At 43.1% G+C, this 19,754-nt stretch overlaps 1 protein-coding gene across 8 annotated transcripts in view; it reads left to right on the top strand.

Moving 5' to 3' along the window:
* LOC122541477 (carcinoembryonic antigen-related cell adhesion molecule 6-like) overlaps nucleotides 1–19,754 on the top strand; it is a 178,319-nt gene that overhangs the window by 100,384 nt on the left and 58,181 nt on the right. The window contains exon 5 of one of the 8 annotated variants that reach the window (XM_043678272.1): nucleotides 13,770–14,601. The exons of the other annotated variants lie outside the window; for them this stretch is intronic. Within the exon in view, the coding sequence (XP_043534207.1) occupies nucleotides 13,770–13,812 (43 nt within the window). The 3' untranslated portion in view covers nucleotides 13,813–14,601. Of the gene's footprint in view, nucleotides 1–13,769; nucleotides 14,602–19,754 lie in introns of those variants that run through there. 8 annotated transcript variants of the gene reach the window in all.

A 19,754-nucleotide genomic window follows, 5' to 3' on the forward strand; every position in this document is an offset into this window, starting at 1 on the left:
GGAACACCACTGGTCACCTTTCTCCATTTCGAAAAACTCCCTTCAACTACTACTCTCTGTCTCCTGTTGCTCAACCAGTTCTTTATCCACCTAGCTAGAATACCCTGCACACCATGTGACTTCACTTTCTCCATTAGTCTACAATGGGGAACCTTATCAAACACCTTACTAAAGTCCATGTATATGACATCAACAACCCTTCCTTCATCTAACAACTTGGTCACTTCCTCGAAGAACTCTATCAAGTTGGTAAGGCACAATCTCCCCCTCACAAAACCATGTTGCCCATCATCGATAAGTTCATTCCTTTCCAAATATAAATAGATCCTATCCCTCAGTACCCTCTCCAGCAACTTCCCCACCACTTGACGTCAGGCTCACTGGTCTGTCGTTACCCAGAATATCCCTACTACCTTTCTTGTACAGGGGGACAACATGAGCAATCTTCCAGTCCTCCGGTACCTCACCTGTATTTAAGGATGCCACAAAGGATGTACAGAGATCTGGATGTTCAGGTCCATTGTACCCTGAAGGTGGCAATGCAGGTCGATAGAATGGTCAAGAAGGCATACGACATGCTTTCCTTCATCAGATGGGTTTTTGAGTACAAGAGTCGGCAGGTCATGTTACATTTGGTTCGGCCACATTTGGAATACTGCGCACAGTTCTGGTCACCACATTACCAAAAGGATATGGAGAGGGTGCAGAGGAAGTTCACCAGAATGTTGCCTGGTATGAAGGGTGCTAGCTATGAAGAGAGGTTGAGAAGATTATGATTATTTTCATTGGAAAGGCAGAAGTTGAGGGGGTCCTTACTAAGGTCTACAAAATTATGAGAGGTATGGACAGGTGGATAGCAAGAAGCTTTTTCCCCAGAATGGGGGACTCAATTATTAGGGGTCATGAGTTCAAGGTGAGAGGGGAAATGTTTGAGGGGAATGTATGTGGAATATTCTTTATGCAGAGAGTGGTGGGGGCCTGGAACGCATTGCTACTGGAGGTGGTATAGGCGAGATAAACAATGTCATTTAAGATGTGTCCAGACAGATTCATGAATGGGCAGGGAGCAGAGGGATTAGAGTCAAACTTCGAGTGGTGCTGGAAATGCACAGCAGATCAGTCAGTATCTGAGGAGCAGGAAAATCAACATTTCGGGCAAGAGCAATTCATCAGGAAACCTGGTCTGCTGTGCATTTCCAGCACCACTCTAATCTTGACTCTAATCTCCAGCATCTGCAGTCCTCACTTTCGCCAGGGAGCAAAGGGATACAGATCCTTGGAAAATAGGTGACAGGTTTAGATAGAGGATTTGGATCGGTGCAGGCTTTGTGGGCTGAAGGGCCTATTCCTATGCTGTAATTTTCTTTGTTCTTTGTTCTCTCTGTTCTACAACTTTTCTCATGTCTGCTGTGTGACATATCATACACCTTCTGAAAGGCCATGTACACTACATCAGCAGCATTGCTCTTACTTATCCTTTCCATTATCTTCTCAAAACAAATACAATTTAGCCAAGCATGAGTTCCCCTCCAGAAATCCATACTGACTGTTCCAAATCAACCCACCTTTTTCCATGTGTCACCCTGAATAATCAAGAAGTTTCCCCACCACTGAAATTAAACTGACTCTTCTGTAATTGCTTGGAGTACCTTTACAATCTGTCATAAAAGAGGATAAATGCCGATCTCCATCCCCGCCCCCACGCCCAACCCCGCTCCCACTCCCAGCTCCCGCCCCACACCAGGTCCTAGCTCCCAGCCCTGCCGTGTTTTCACTATCCCTCCAGAACTACCCCTATCTGAGGATGAAAGATCAGTCCTCTGCAGAGGCCTCACCTTCATTCCCCTACGCTCTCGGATCAACGAGTTCAACACGCGGCGTGACATCGAACAATTCTTCCGCCGCCTTCGCCTCCGTGCCTACTTCGACTCCGCCGCATCTGCTCCCAGGAGGACCAGTTCCAAAAACGCACAACCCAGATGGCCTCCTTCTTCAAGGACCGCAATTTCCCCCCCGACGTGGTCGACAATGCCCTCCACCACATCTCTTCCACTTCCCGCTCCTCTGCCCTTGAGCCCCGCCCCTCCAAACCCCACCAGGACAGAACCCCACTGGCCCTCACCTACCACCCCACCAATCTCCATGGACAGCGCAACATCCGCCGTCATTTCCGCCACCTCCAAACGGACCCCACCACCAAGGATATATTTCCCTCCCCTCCCCTACCAGCTTTCCGTAGAGACCACTCCCTCCGCGACTCCCTTGTCAGATCCACACCCCCCACCGACCCAACCACCACTCCCGGCACCTTCCCTTGCAACCGCAGGAGGTGCAACACCTGCGCCCACACCTCCCCCCTCACTTCTCTCCAAGGCCCCAAAGGAAACTTCCATATCCGCCACAAATTCACCTGCACCTCCACACACATCATCTATTGCATCCTCTGCACCCGATGTGGCCCCCTCTATATGGGGGAGACAGGCCGCCTACTTGCGGAGCGATTCAGAGAGCACCTCTGGGCCACCCGGACGAACCAACCCAACCAACCTGTAGCACAGCATTTCAACTCCCCCTCCCACTCCACCGAGGATATGCAGGTCATTGGACTCATCCACCGCCAAACCACAACAACCCGACGGTCGGAGGAGGAGCGTCTTATCTTCCGACTGGGAACACTCCAACCACAGGGGATGAACTTGGACTTCACCAGTTTCTTCATCCCCCCTCCCCCCACCTTGTCTCAGCCGAATCCCTCCAGCCCGGCACCGCCTTCCTGACCTGCAGTCTTCTTCCTGACCTCTCCGCCTCCATCCTACTCCGACCTATCACCCCCACCTTGACCTCTTTCCACCTATCACATTTCCAACGCCCCTCCTCCAAGTCCCTCCTCCCTACCTTTTATCTTCTCCTGCTGAACACTCTCTGCCCATTCCTGAAGAAGGGCCTGTGCCCGAAACGTCGAATCTCCTGTTCCCTGGATGCTGCCTGACCTGCTGTGCTGTTCCAGCAATAAAGTTTCAACTTTGATCCCCAGGACTGACCATGGTCCACTCCCTGGACTACAGTGACAGAGACCTTCAGACCCTGACTGCGATCAGGCTCTGGGATTGATCTCAGACAGTATCCTTGACTTCCTGTAATTAACTGAAGGGTGTCTCATTTGATTTGAGTCAGGGCAACTACCCTTAGACTTTGAGACATGGCTATTCAACATAGAACATAGAACATGACGCCACAGTACAGGCCCTTGATGTTGCGCCACCTTGTGAATCCGATCTGAAGCCCATCTAACTTACACTATTCCATTATCATCCATATGTCCATCCAATGACCTAGGATAAATCCCATCCAGTCGAGGGGATAAATCCAGTTTCACACTTTCCAGAATTGCTAACCCCTCCTCCTTATAAACCTCAATTCCGTCTAGTCTAATAGCCTGTAACTCAGTATTCTCCTCAACAACATTGTCTTTTTCCTTTGTGAATGAATTAATTGAGGTGCATGCAATGCGTTTACCATGAATGCTGCTGGCACATGCGTTAGATTTTGGATTGATGTTGCATTGATGATGTCGAGCAACATGTTGATCTCCATGACTGATGACAATTGACAACCACGACAAGCAGCTTGGCTTTATATCTGCCTTAAAAGTCAAGACTAAAGAATACCATGACTATTTAAGCTCTGGCTGAGGGCAAAGTGCAAAAAGACAAGGCTATCCAGGGATACTGCCAGCCTCCAAATCAGTTCAATACGAGTGAACGTCAACGGAGCAAGTGAGAATCCCTGCGATGCAGCATATTCCATTAAATAAGAAAGGTGGTTATATCTGCACTAAAATACCTAGTTGCAGCACTCAAACATATACTACTGAATTACAGGACTACATTGTAAGTGATGTGCCAGACAGAACTATGCCATGATGGTACAGTCAAGCTGGTACATGTTCCAATGCCAAGGTCCATGCAGGAGGCTGCATGAGGATGCTGCCCTTTGAGCACACCCTGAGATATTGGTGACTGCTGTCAATGCTGCAAGGCCAGAGAAGCAAGTGGTGAGCCGGAGTTGCCAGGAAACCACTCTGACATTTGCATCGGGAATTGTCAATATCTAGTTTCTATCGGCAGGTGGGGGAAACAGGAAACTGCATACCGATGAAGTGAGATTAACTAGAAATCAGATGTTAATACATGCTGATGCATGCAAATAGGCTTCTTGCTGCTCACGAATGAGAATCTTGTTTCGCCATTCAACACATGGTTGGAAAATGGGTCTTTTGCCCTTGATGTTGAGAAACTCCTTAATGTCGATGTCATGTGATTTTCCCATCTTTCTTGACAAGGCCCGTATTGATTAGTGTTTTGGGAAGATTCCACTGGTGAGTTAGAATTCTAAAAGAGGAGCACAATAAAAGCCTTAAAATATTATTGCCAAACAGTCTTGTTTTGATATATTTCTTCTGCAGTTTGTACTGCCATTTTAGGAATGCTTGAACTACTCGATCTTTGTTTACTTGGAATCATGCAGTTTCCTTCAAGGTGAAAGGCAGCACTTTGCAGGGGAGTCCAACAGCTCTGTCTAATTGGAAGTCATGTGGAGTTACGAGAAACTTACTTCTCTGTCAAGTTCAACCGTTTTGCTACAGTGCTTATAGAACATTTTAATCCCAGAAGCTAAATGTAGGGTAGTGCAAATCGTAACCCACCCTGTCCCTTCTGTCACAACTTCCTCATGAGAAATGTGTTAGCTTTGTGCTGACTTTCACTGAGTTGACAGCAGTCATATCTCTGAGTTAGAAGGTCATCAGGTCAGGTCCCACTCTAGAATTGTGCATATGATCCACTGAAGTGTAACAATAAGAGATTCCTATACTACTTGAGTTTTGTTTGTTGAATGTTAAACCCACCTAAACCTCACAAGAGGATATAAAAAAAAAACCCATGGAATCATTTAAGGAAAAGAAAGTGAGTTCTTTTGTTGACCTGCCCATCATTTAGCTCTTAATTAATATCACAGAAACATAAAGCTAGAGGGAGAGTCCACTACTGCTACTGGCAGGGCATTCCATGAACTCACGACTCGCTGAGTAAAGAACCTACCCCTAACATCTGTCCTATACCTACCCCCCTTTAATTTAAAGCTATGCCCCCTTGTAATCGCTGACTCCATATGTGGAAAAAGATTCTCACTGTCGACCCTATCTAAACCCCTAATCATCTTATACACCTCTATCAAGTCCCCCCTAAACCTTCTTTTCTCCAATGAAAACAACCCCAAGTGCCTCAGCCTTTCCTCATACGATCTTTCTACCATACCAGGCAACATCCTGGTAAACCTCCTCTGCACCCGTTCCAGTGCCTCCACATCCTTCCTATAGTATGGCGACCAAAACTGCACACAATACTCCAGATGCGGCCGCACCAGAGTCTTATACAACTGCAACTTTGTTCACTCTCTTTCCTCAAAAATGTGCCCTCCAGTCTTGAAATCCCACGTCCTAGGGAAAAGGAACCTACTATTAACCCTAACGTTTAAAAGCCTCGAGAAATTCATTTAAGATGCGTCTGGACAGATGCATGAATAGGTGGGGAGCAGAGGGTACAGATGCTTAGGAATTGGGCGACAAGTGTAGACAGTAGATTTGGATTGGCTCAGGCTTGGAGGGCCAATAGTCCTGTTCCTGAGCTGTAAATTTTCTTTGTTCTATAAGGTCACCTCTCAACCTACTACATTCCAGTAAAGTCCCAGTCTATCCAGCCTTTCTTTATAATTCAAAATGTGCAGCAACATCCTCGTAAATCTCTTCTGAACCTATCTCATTTAATTAATATCCTCCCTATTATAACAGGATGATCAGAACCAGACACAGTACTTCTGAAGAGGTCTCACCAATATTTTTCCGAATACCATCTATTTATAAAGTTCCAACCCCGTCACATTGATAAGTTTAGCTTAACTGTTGTTTTCAACTCCCAGTCTTGAGAATTTGCTAACGTCTTCCTTGATTAATTAAACAAATGACCTTATATATCCTCAGCTTCAGATAAACCCTTTCACTTTCTAATCAAACACTTCTGGTGTGGAGCTTTCAAACTAAAATCCTTACATTCAGGCAACATTTTTCCTAACTTTTCACAACTATCTCCTTTCTCTAGGAGAAACTGTTTAATGCATCGAACTTGAACAAGGAGTTGTGTAAATGGTAACCAAAAGCTTTCTGAGCTATGGGGTCTTCCCATTATCACCCCAGGTATTCCCTCTGTCATGCTGGCTTATAAAAATTACAAGCCCAGGAATATTGATAAGTTAATGATTAATACCGCCTCCACCATCCATAGACATAGGTCAAACTCAAATGCCACAAGCTTAAAATCCAAAATAAATGATGCCAAAATACATACAAATCACAGAGGTTTTACCACAATTGTATCTCTCTAGTCTAACTTTTCCTTGTGTCAGAACATTAGTGTACTTGTTTTACTTAGTATAGCCAAATTAGAATTAGAATTCCTACAGTGTGGAAACAGACCCTTGGGCCCAACAACCCTCTGAAGACTATCCCATCCAAACCCATTCCTCTACATTTACCCCTAACTAATGCACCTAACCTACACATCCCTAAACACTTTGGGCAATTTTTTTAGCATGGCCAATTCACCAAACCTGCACTACATTGGATTGTGGGAGGAAACCCACACAGACATGGGGAGAATGTGTAAACACCACACAGACAGTTTCCAGAGGCTGGAATTGAACCTGGATCCCTGGTGCTGTGAGGCAGTAGTGCTAACCACTGAGCTACCATGCTGCAAACCTATGCCTTCACAATATAAGACCCTGCAGACATTACATCTTACTGCAAAATTGGCGTTAATGATTAAGTAAATTAAGGAAGGGAAGTATACTTTTGCTTCTTCTAAACTTTATTAGCTTTAGGAATTGATTCTTTCTCTGCGGCAGGAGAAGAAGATGCAATAGCATCTGCTAAGTGACAAAAGTTTATTCTATTCCTTTAGTGGAGCAAATGATAGTAAGGTTAAATAAACATGAACAAAAAGTTGTTCCATGCATAAATGATTTAAAAATTTGAATAGTTCTTCAAAATAGATTAAGTATAGTAGGGCAGTTGATCTGTCAGAGCTGCAGCATATGTGAATTCCTGGATGCCTATCTGCTCCAGAGTAAACATGTGTGAGACATGTATTTGAACTTTGAGCAGCTTCAACTCAAAATATATCAGCTAGAACTAAAATAGAGATGTTGTGACACACCAGGGTGGAGGAAGGTTACCTGGATCCTTTTTGTCAGGTTTAGGTTTGTGTCATCTGGTTTGCTCTGTTCAGAGACGATAAAACCTCACTGTGAGTCAGGCAGGTAAGGAAAACCAGAGGGATGGAACACAGGAGTTGTAGCTATTACAATTATCCAACAGGTTTGATGATCTTTCAGCTTGCCTAGATGAGAGTGAGGGCTGCAGGATGGATGAGCAAACATACCATGATATCATGGTACAGGAAGCCATTGAAAAGGAGGAGGGAGAAGGAATGGATTTGGAACATAACTCAGTTGTTGGGGGGATTGACATTGTCTCTGCAGCAAAGAGCATGCCTTCAGACAGCTATGTTGTCTCACCAGGGTTGGTGAGAATCTTGCAGTGAGAGGCGGATGATTCAATTATTGTCATCCATGTAGGTACCAAAGACATAAGCCGGAAAAGAACAAAGTTTAGACATAGAACCCCTACAGTGTGGAAACAGGCCATTAGACCCAGCAAGTCCACACCTACCCTCCAAAACGTATCCCACCCAGACCCATTCCACTACCCTATTACTTTACCTTACCCCTGACTAATGCACCTAACCTACTCATCCCGAAACACTATGGGCAATTTAGCATGGCCAATTCACCCAAAATGCACATCGTTGGACTATGGGAAAAACTAGAGGAAACCCCATGCAAATACAGGGAGAATGTGCAAACTCCACACAGTCACTCATGCCTGGAATTGAACCAGGCCCCTGGCATTGTGAGGTAGCAGTGCTAACCACTGATCCAATGTGCTATGTTGGCAGTATAACTAGGGAAATCAAGAGAATTTTAAACTAAATATTGGAAGCAAGAGATCAAATTTAGAAAGATATTGAATCAAAGAGTAGTGATTTTCCTCGGTCCTCGGATGCTGCCTGAACTGCTGTGCTTTTCCAGCACCACTCTACTCCAGAATCTGGTTTCCAACATCTGCAGTCATTGTTTTTACCTAATCAAAAAGTAGTGTCAAGGGCAAGAGAAAGATATTAATTCAGCAAATGATAAACAGCTGTTACAAGAATGAATAGAGTTCAAATCTAAGAATAAACCAACAATAAGACTAAAGTTTACAAAAAGAGCAAAAGGATGGAATTAAAGGTTCTATATCTGAGTGCACATAGTATTTGAACAATGCATGAAGGGCTCTGGCCCAAAACGTCGATTCTTCTGCTCCTCAGATGCGGCCTGACCTGCTGTGTTTTTCCAGCAACACACACTCGACTCATTTGAACAATGCAGATGAACTGAGAGATCAAATAGAAAGAAATCAGTGTGACTTGATAGATAATACCGAAGTATCGCTTTAGGATGATATGGATTTGGATTTAAATCTTGAAGTGTACAGGGCAGTTAAGAATGACAGAAGTGTTAGAAAGGAATGAAGTGAAAACCAAGGTGAAGAAATGGTTTGAGTAGAGATGGAAAATGATACAGGCATGAGGTAACTTGTGGGAATAGCGGATATGCCCACTAACAGTAGCTACATTGTTGGGTGGAGCACAAAGGAAGAAATAATGAAGCAATCGGAAATGCAACTTCTGCAATTGCATGGAAGGGTCCCATGGGGGAGGGTTAAACATGAGTGATGGTGGAGTGCACCAGGGTCTCAAGGAGAAAATGGTCCTTGCAGAATGCTGACAGTATAAGGAAAGGGAGCATATGTTTGGTGGTGGCATACTGCTGGAGGTGGTGGAAATGGTGGAGGATGATCCTTCGAAGTGGAGAATAATACTTTGGCCAATGAGGACCCTAACTCTAACCCTAACCTTTTTAATGACCGAAGAGGGAGTTGAAGAAGTTAAGGCAAAACTGTGAGAAACGAGTCGGACCTTGCTGAGAACCCTTTCAACTACAATTGTGGAGAATAATCAGTTGAAGAAAAGGGTGGATTTGTTAGAGGCAGCCCTGTGGAAGGCAGTATCATCAGAAAGGCATGACAGACACAGAGAAACTGGGAGACTGGAATGGAGTCCAGGCAGTAAACAAGCTGTGTGAAAATGAAGTCATGGTAACTGTGGGAGTCAGTGCGTATGTTGTAAGTATTGTTGGAAAACCTATACCCAGAAATGGAAACAGTGAAGTCAAGTGAGAGAATTGGAAGAGTCAGAGACGAGGTGAAGGTCAGAAAGGTCAGGATGAAATTTAAAAGTAAAACTGATGAACTTTTCCATTCCTGGATGAGAACAGGAAACAGTACTAATGATATCATTGATTTATTGGAGAAGGATTTGTGGTAGGATTAGAACAAGGAATATTCTACATAGCTCACAATGAGACAGACATAGCTGTGAAACATGTGTAGAAAGTGAGAAGGGCTAAAGGAAGAATGAGCTCAGCCAGACAAAGGAGGATGGAAGTTGGTGGGAATTGTTCAGGCCTCTTTTCAAAGATGACATGCCCAGTGTTGATCTGGGATGGACAAAGTCAGAAGTCACACAACAGGTTTATTTGAAATCACAAGCTTTCTGCGCACTGTTTTTTTGTCAGGTGAAGGACTCCCGACTGTTTTCAAGGAAGAAGTGGAAAGCCTTCAGACCATCCTGATCAGAGATGGTTGCATGTCCATGGTGGAGACGAGGCAGCTAGGTGCAGGAAACTCAAAATTGTAAAACTGATGTAAATCTTAAGAAGAATTGTAACTGTATGTAGAACCTAGACAATGGGAGAAAAATACAGATAGGAAGAAATAAGTTCAGTGGGGCAAAAACAGATTGAAATGGTTGGTTTGTCAGGGCAATCTTGTTTTATGGATTTTGTGAAGGAGGTGGCAGCAGGTTGTGTGAGTTTGGCATGCCAGATGACAACACTGTCACTCTCATCAGCAAGTATGGGAACATGATTGGGTTGAAACCGATGGAATGAAGTGCAGCAATTTCAGAAAAAGAAATAAAAAGCATGACACTATCCAAGACAAAGCAACCCACTTGATTAATGCCACAAACACAAACACAAACATCCACTGCCTCCACCACTGACAGTCAGTGTGCAACATCTACAAGATGCACTGCAGAGATTCATCAAAGATCTTTCAGCAATACCTTCCAAACCCATGACCACTTTGATCGAGACAGACAAGGGCAGCAGACACATGGGAACACCACTCCCTGTAAGTTCCCCTCCAAGCCACTCACCATCCTGACTTGGAAATATATCGCCACTCTTTCAGTGTTGCTGTGTCAAAATCCTGGAATTCCCTCCCTGAGGGCAATTTAGGTCTATGCACAGCATGTGGACTGCAACAGTTCAAGAAGCCAACAGACCTTCTCAAGAGGCATCTAGGAATAAGCAGTAAATGCTGGTCCCAGCTAGCAATGCTTATCACTGTCCATGACTTACTTTTAAAATTGTTTCTGTTAAGGCATTGAAATGAGTCAAAAATATAAAATTGAACTGGGCATATGGACAGCTTTGAGATGATGTGAGACAGTGCTGATGGAGAAAGAAGTCAAGAATGTGCATGTGGCACACATGACACTGAGTGTTGATCGTAGGATGCAATGTGATCAGCTGCCTAAAGAGCATTGTATGCATCATAGATCTCTGTAATCATGGGTGAATTTCAATCATGAAGAGTCGAACTTCAGTTGTAATCCATGCTGGGTAAGGCAGAGCATGAGACAGTCATTGAGGAAGAGGATTGTGCTGTGAAAGTGAGTTTTAGGAACATTTTCTCAAACAGCAGAACTGAGATCAAAAGCAATGAAGGTGAACAATCTGAAAGGTTCGAATGGAAATCTTATTGGAGAGAAGGACAGCACTTCTTCAAGTTGGACAAACCTGAAAGAGAAGTGGCAATGAAATGAAACACTTAAAAAAAAAATCTGAGCTTCCTCACCAGCACGGTGGCACAGTGGTTAGCACTACTGCCTCACAGCGCTAGAGACCCGGGTTCAATTCCCGCCTCAGGCGACTGACTGTGTGGAGTTTGCACGTTCTCCCCGTGTCTGCGTGGGTTTCCTCCGGGTGCTCCGGTTTCCTCCCACAGTCCAAAGATGTGCAGGTCAGGTGAATTGGCCATGCTAAATTGCCCGTAGTGTTAGGTATAGGGGTAAATGTGGGTGTATGGGTGGGTTGTGCTTCGGCGGGGCGGTGTGGACTTGTTGGGCTGAAAGGCCTGTTTCTACACTGTAATGTAATCTAATCTAAATAATCTAAATCTCTTCCACTCACCCCTCCACCTACTTTGTCAACAGATTAAAAGCAGAAGTTTCAGCTCCCTTCAGTTCAGAAGAGTCATACCAGACTCAAAACATTAGCTCTGTTTTGTTCTTCGCAGATGCTGCTGAGTTTCTCCAGCAATTTCTGGTGTTATTTCAGATCTCCAGTTTCTGTTGTGCTTTGTTATTATTTGATTATTTAGTTCACTGTCACTTCTCTTCCATATATTCAACCTTGAAGAAGTCCTGCTATGCTAAATATTTGTACGTTTGAATGTGACCACTTTTCATTCTTCTAAATTTCAGACAATAATAGTCCAGAGTATTTCATCTTTCCTCAAAGGATAAACTTTTCACCCAAGGCATTAGCCTCATAAAATATTTGTTGCTCTCCCACAAATGCAAGTGTATTTCTCCTCGAGACTAGGTACCATAGAAATTAGAAGTGGAAGTAGGTCCTTCAGTCCATCAAGACTTCTGTGCCATTTAATATGATTATAGCTTATCCTTTATCTTAATACCATACTCTTGTTCTCTCCCATGCATCTTGACATATTTAGCCTCTAGAAATCTATCTCTTCCACCAATAGATTCAGTGATGTGACTTCCATAGTATTCTGTGGCAGTCAATTTCACAGATTCACACCCTCCGAATGTAGAAAATTTTCTTATCTTACATCCTGAATCAGTGACCCCTGGTTCTATAACCTGTGGCCAGAGAAAGTATCATCTTTGCATACAATCAGTCCTGCCAGTTAGAATTATCTATGTTTAAATTAAATCTCCTGTCATTCCTCTAAGTTCTCTCTCTTTGTTTCTGGCAAGTACTGTATATAGTTTCTTAGATAGAGAGACCGTAAACTGCACAAAGTCTTCCGTGTGCTGGATCACTAAAAATCTTGTATAACTGCAATTAGACTCCTAAACTCGAGATGGATACTGCTCCAAATAATGATGTGTTGCCAGTTGTCATGGTTCTAGCTGTTTTTGTTGGATAGGTCAGAACCCACACTGAAATCTGACTTGTTAGATCATCAGATAAACCCAAACTATTAACATATAGCACAGTTGTGAAGCTATCAGGAAAATATAATTCCATTCATCCGAAAACACTCATGTTGGACACTCTGGAGGCAGGAAGCATGTTTCCGCTGATGGGCAAGTCCTGAACCAGAGGACACAGTTTAATAATAAGGGGTAGGCCACTTAGAACAGAGTTGAGGAGAAACTTCTTCACCCAGAGAGTGGTGGGTGTATGGAATGCTCTGCCCCAGAAGGCTGTGGAGGCCAAGTCTCTAGATACTTTCAAGAAAGAGTTGGATAGGGCTCTTAAGGATAGTGGAATCAAGGGTTATGGGGATAAGGCAGGAACAGGATACTGATTGAGGATGATCAGTCACGATCATAATGAATGATGGTGCTGGCACAAAGGGCAGAATGGCCTACTCCTGCACCTATTGTCTATTGTCTACAATTCACAAAACAATCCCCAAACGAATACCATTTGCAGAGTCACACCAGAAAATAATCTATTTCTCTAATATCTAGATACATTTAATTTAACTATGACTTCAGTTCCCCATCTAGAAAATGTGATTGCCTTTCCCTGGAGTTTCCATGCACCTGAGTTTATGCATATTCAGCTTAGAATAGCCTCTTCAGGGTTTTATTTAAACACTTCTGATCTGGGAATTTACTCAACTTCTTGTTTTAAAGTAATCTATTTGTATTATCTTCTTCATTTCGCAGGAGCATTGCTTTATCCATTCCCGTACTTCTGCAGAGCTACCTCAAACTGAAACTTTAAAAAAAACCATTATTTTCAAGTTATGGATGTTTGCCCTAAGCTTAAACAAAAATCTAGAAGTTTCTAACAGGAATTCTGTGGCACAACTGTTCACCTTGCTCTGTTGTTAACTCTCCTAATGTAAACAAAAAGCCATTCTCTCAGAAATCACCATGGTGACAGAAATACTTAAAATTTAATCATCAACTCCTTTCAAACTTGCAGAAAAAATCCCAATGTCACTGATTCAAAATTCAAACATCCAAACTTTAAAATAAATGATATAAAAATACATTATTCATGCACCCTATATCAATCTAGACCTGATTCTGTCAGAACAAATGTTTATCTGGTTTCAGTAATGATGGGAATAGGGTCAGGATCCATACTGTCCCAATAGCAACTCCTGAGACCAGTCCAGCCTGTGCTGGTGCTTCTTCAATGATTCTGCGCACAGTCATTTTATCTGCAGTGGTTTCATCAATGACTCTACAGACCATGCTTTCTCTCTGTTTCAGATCAATACATCATATATGCTGCTGCAGGAAGAAATTCCCATGACCAGAAAATCCCGAAATGTATAAAACAACAGTTTGGAGTTTGTATAACCACATAAGTTCAGACATATTGTTTGTCAGATGATTGATCTCTATGCTGAAGCCAGAACAATCAACAGGACCTAACTGAGTGGGACACAGGAAGATCCAGATACTGTCACCAACACCTAACTGAGTGGGAGAGAGGAGGATCTCAATACAGTTTCCCAACATCTAGCTGAATGGGAGAGAGGAAGACCCAGATACATTCACCAGCATCAAACTGAGTGTGAGAGAGGATGACCCAGATACATTCACCAGCATCAAACTGAGTGTGAGAGAGGAGGACTCAGATACAGACACCAGAACATAACTGAGAGGGCGAGAGGAGGACTCAGATGCAGTCTCCCAACACCTAACTGAGTGAGTGAGAGGAGGACTCAGACAGTCTGATTGGGAGAGAGAATGAGCAGACACCACTTAAAATAGTATGAGGAGAAGGGAAAACAGTCTAAGACTAACATCACAGCAAACCCTTGAATTGATTTGTTATTGAGTGGCTGCTGTTGAAGACTTTGTTTCCATACCAAGAATTTGGAAAGGCATAGATATCTAAAATAGGACGGGAAAGGAAAGAATTTACAACTGTAGAGGAGAGAGCTGATTGGTAGGTAAGAAAAAAGACTCTCAACTAATTTCTAGTTTGTAAAGTTTCAATAAGTAAAGCAAATTAAACATGTAAGTTTAGATATTACAGGGAGGTCAAGCAAGTGTAATGCAAATGTGAGGACTGCAGATGCTGGAAATCAGAGTCGAAGAGTGTGGTGCTGGAAAAGCACAACCAGTTAGGCAGCATCGGAGAAGCAGGAGAGTCGACATTTCGGCAAAAGCTCTTCATCAGGAATGCCATTCCTGTCAATGTTTTGAGCAAATGCTTATGCTCGAAACGTCGACTCTTCAGCTCCATGGATGCTGCCTGAACGGCTGTGCTTTTCCAGCACTGCACTCTTTGATTCTAATGCAAATTTGAGACAGATAAGAAGCCATGGGCACATCTTGTGACTTAGGCAATCCCACATACAGGAAATGTCACTGGCTGCACAAGAGTCCATATAAACAACATCCATTGACTTAGGTCTGTCCACCATCTTTGTGACCTCTTAAAAAAATGCGATGAGGTCTGTCAGGCATAATCAACTGTTCATTCATCCATATAAGGTTCATAACACTCATAAGATTCATGAGATATACGAGAGGAATTAGTCATTCAATTATGACTGATATGCTACACACCGCCATTTCCCTATCTTCTCCCCATAACACTTCAATCCATTACCAATTAAAAATCTGTCTAACTCCTCCTTAAATTTACCCACTGTCCCAGCATCCACCTCACTTTAGGGTAGTGAATTCTACAGATTCACAACCCTTTGGGAGAAGTAGTTTCTCCTCAACTTTATATTAAATTTGCTTCTCCTTTTCCTAGAATGACCTCTCATCCTAGAATGTCCCACAAGAGGAAGCATCCACTCCACGTCTATTTTATCCACACCTTTTATCATCTTGAATACTTCAATTTGATCTCCCCTTATTCTTCTAAATTCCAGAGAGTATAGGCCTAAACTGTTCAATCTCTCTTCATATGACAAACCCCTCGTCTCTGGGATCAATCTAGTGAATATCCTCTGAACTGCCACCAATGCCACAATTCCACAACAACTTCATCAAATAAGGCGACCAAAACTATGCACAATGTTCCAGATGCTGTCTCACCAATGCCTTGTGTCGTTGCAACAATATTTCCTTACTTTTATATTCTATTCCTTTAGCTATAAAAGCCAACATTCTATTTGCTTTCTTTATAGTCTGCTGTACCTACATGGAGAAAGTGAGGACTACAGATGCTGGAGATCAGAGCTGAAAATGTGTTGCTGGAAAAGCGCAGCAGGTCAGGCAGCATCCAAGGAACAGGAGAATTGACGTTTCGGGCATAAGCCCTTCTTCAGGATTCCTGAAGAAGGGCTTATGCCCGAAACGTCGATTCTCCTGTTCCTTGGATGCTGCCTGACCTGCTGCGCTTTTCCAGCAACACATTTTCAGCTGCTGTACCTACATGACTAGTTTTCTGTGACTTATGAACGAGGACACCCAGATCCTTTTGTACCAGAGCACCCCGAAGTCTCTCCACATTTAGATAATAGGTCGCTTTCCCATTTTTCCAAACAAAATGCATGACCTCACACTTATCCACATTAAACTCCAACTGCCACATTTTGGCCCAGTATCCTAACCTATTTTTATCCATTTGTACAGTTCTTATTTCTTCATGGCAATTTACTCTTTTTATTAATTTTTTAGAACCCCTTTGTTTATGTTTGAGTCTTCCAACCTGCCATGGCCTTTGCAATATGGCACACTTTAGTTTTTGACTTTATATTGTCCTTAATCTCCTAGTTTAGTCATGGATTTTTTAACCCCTTTTTTACCATCTTTCTTCCTCACGGGGATATATTTCAGTTGTGAGAAATTGGGTAGCTCCTTAAACAATTGTAACTGCTCATCCACTGTTTTATCTTATAGCCTGTTTGCCCATTCTACTCAGGCCAAATCTGTCTTCATGCCTATATAAATTCCTTTGTTTAATTCCAGAACACTAATGTGGGACTACACTTTCTCAGCCCCAAACTGAATTTTGAATTCTGTCATACTATGGCCACTACTCCCGAGAAGATCCTTAACTGTGATGCTCCGGGCATGTAGATACAAAGTTTTTAAATTTGTTCTTATGGTAAATTTCCTTACACTTTTATAATTCCTTGGTGCATAAAGACATTCACCTTTTCTGTCCCTCACTTTTATTGTCTGCTAACTATCTGCCACATTGCTAACCTGCACTCTTACCTCCTATAATTTGGGTTTTCTAATTTTCCCTACAACTGGACCCTCCATCTCCACTATTTACTTTGAAGCCCTGTCTACAGCCCAGTTATATAACTTGCTAAGACTCTGGCCCAGCATGATTCAGATGAAGACGATCCCATTGGAACAGTTCCCATCTTCCCCAGTACTCTTGCCAATGTCCCATAAATTCAAACCCATTTCTCCCAAACCAATCTTTAAGCCAAATGGTAAATGTTTAATCTTATTGACTCTGCCAGTTAGTGCATGGCTCAGGTAGTAATCCAAAAATTATTACCTTTTTGGATCTGCATAGTACTAAAGAACTGGGGATGCTGGAAATCATAAACAAAAGTAGAAATTGCTGGAAAAGCTTAACAGGTCTGGCAGCATCTGTAGAGAGAAATCAGAGTTAAAGTTTCAGGTCCAGTGACCCTTCCTCAGAATTGATGGTAGCTCGGAATGTTGGTTTTTACACTGAAGATAGGTTGGGGGAAGGGGGTAAGGAGCAAACAATAGGTGGAGATAGAACCCAAAGAGAGAAGGGCAGTTGGACAAAGGAGTGGATAACGATCAGGCTGGGAGGATGGATAGCTATTAGTGGGGAACGTTAGTAGCTAACAATGGGTTGTCTGTAACAGCAGACTATGTGATAACTGGGCGTAGTGTGTGGGGGTTGGTGTAAGGACATGGGAGAATCTCAAGAGCCTTAAAGTTGTTGAACTTGATATTGAGTCCAGAAGGGTATAGAATTCCCAACCGTAAAATGAGGTTAAAAATCACACAACACCAGGTTGTAGTCCAACAGAAGCACACTAGCTTTCAGAGCGCACAACCACCTGATGAAGGGGCAGCATTCCGAAAGCTAGTGCTTCCAATTAAACCTGTTGGACTATAACCTGGTGTTGTGTGATTTTTAACTTTGTACACCCCAGTCCAACACCGGCATCTCTAAATCATGAAATGAGGTGCTATTCTTCCAGCTTGCACTGAGCTTTGCTAAAGCACTGTAGCAAGCCTGAGACAGAGATGTTAGCTAGGAAATGAGTTGCATGCTGAAGTGGTAGGCATTTGGAAGCTCAATGTCTTTTTTCATGCTGAACATGGGTGTTCTACAAAGCTGTCACCCAGTCTATGCTTTGTTTCCCTTTTGGATAGGAAAGTATATCGTGAGCAGTGAATGGAGTAGACCAGATTGATTGGAGTGTGGGTAAAGTGCTGCTTTACCTGGAAGGTGTTGTTTGGGCACTGAAGAGGGAGAAAGTAAACAAGCAGGTGTTTCACCTTCTGCAGTTGTAGGGAAAGGTGCCATGGACTGTGGGGGTCTTGGGCATGAAAGAAGAGTGACCAGGGTTTCTCAGAGGGAATAGTCCCTACAGATAGCTGACAAGAAAGGGAGGTTAATTTGTGTTTGCTTGTAGAATCCAGTTAGATGTTGCAGAAATGGCGGCTAATGATCCTCTGGATGTGAATGCTGGTGGGGTAATAGGTGAGGACCATGGGAACCTTATTGCTGTTGTGGGGGGACAGGAGATGGTGTGAGGGCCGAAATGTGGGAAATGGGTCCGACCCGCTGTAGGCCTTCTTAACTATGGTGATGGGGAATCCTCGTTTGAGGACGTTGGACTTTCTGGATCCAACCTTGCTTGCTTCCTTGTTGCATCCAAGATATATTGCTGTAGGAAACTATCCTGGACGCACTCAAGAAATTCACAACATTCCTGGCAGCTACTTGTCTGTTTCTCCCAGTCTATATTAAGATTAAATTCCCCCAAATTTACTACTCTTCTTTTGCTACATAGCTCAAAGTCAAAAGTGTGGTGCTTGAAAATCACAGCCAGTCAGGCAGCATCCAAGGAGCAGGAGAATCGACTTTTCGAGCATAAGCTCTTAATTGGGAAATTCGTACATTCCTGATGAAGAGCTTATGCTTGAAATATTGGCTCAACTACTCCTTGGATGCTGCCTGATTGGCTGTGCTTTATCAGCAACACACTTTTCAACTCTGATCTCCAGCATCTACAGTCCTCACCTTCTCCTTTTGCTGCATAGCTGTCTAATTCCAGCATTTATACAATCTTGCCCTCTTGAGCTGGTGGTCTATATATTGCTTTTACATGGTTTTAGTTCCCTTACAGTTCCTCAGTTCCACCCATAAGGTCTCCACTGAATGCTTTCCCCTAATTACATTCTCCCTCCCACAGAAGTGATTCTTTTTCTGGTCAGTCATAACACTCCACCTCCTCTGATATTTTTTCTATCCCTCCTGTACACCTTAGAACTTGGTATTGTTTTGCTCCCATCCTGACCAATCTACAGCCATACCTCTGCAATGGCTACTAAATGACAGTTTACAATTTGAATCTATGCCCACAGCTCATTTAATTCATTCGTTACACTCTATGTGTTTGTAGAAGAACTCTAATATTCTGGGATGCATCACATCAGGTCCAAGACTTGTTAGTCTTCAGTTCCATCAGTTTCTTTTATCTTTGATAGTGATTGTATTTATTTTCTCTCCTATAACCCCTGGCTGTTTAACAGTTTTGGATGCTATTAGTGCCTTCTACAGGGTATATGATGTAAGGTGCTTCTTCAATTCCTGTGCTGTTTCGTTGATCTCCATTACTATAATGAATTTTGCAATCTGTCTCAGTGTTACTTGCAGTTTATTATTAATTCATTTTACGTGGACATCACTGGCTGGTCAGCGTTTGTTGTCCATCCCCAGTTACCCTTGAGAAAGTAGTGATGAGTTCCCTTCTTGAACTTCTGCAGTCCACATGCTTTGGGTTGACCCACAATGTCCTGAGGGAGGTAATTCCAGGACTTTTCACCCAGTAACAGTGAAGGAATGGTGATGTATTTCCAAGTCAGGATGGGAGGAAACTTGCAGGTGGTAGTGTTCCCATGTATGTTCTGCTCTTGTACTTTTAGATGGAAATGGTCATGGGTTTGGAAGGTGCTGTTGAAAGAACATTGGTGAATTTCTGCAGTGCATCTTGTAGACAATACACCGTGCTGCTTCTCAGTGTCAGTGGTGAAGGGAGTCGATGTTTGTGGATGTGG

This window comes from Chiloscyllium plagiosum, chromosome 37 (assembly GCF_004010195.1).
Source record: "Chiloscyllium plagiosum isolate BGI_BamShark_2017 chromosome 37, ASM401019v2, whole genome shotgun sequence".
Classification (NCBI taxonomy): domain Eukaryota; kingdom Metazoa; phylum Chordata; class Chondrichthyes; order Orectolobiformes; family Hemiscylliidae; genus Chiloscyllium; species Chiloscyllium plagiosum.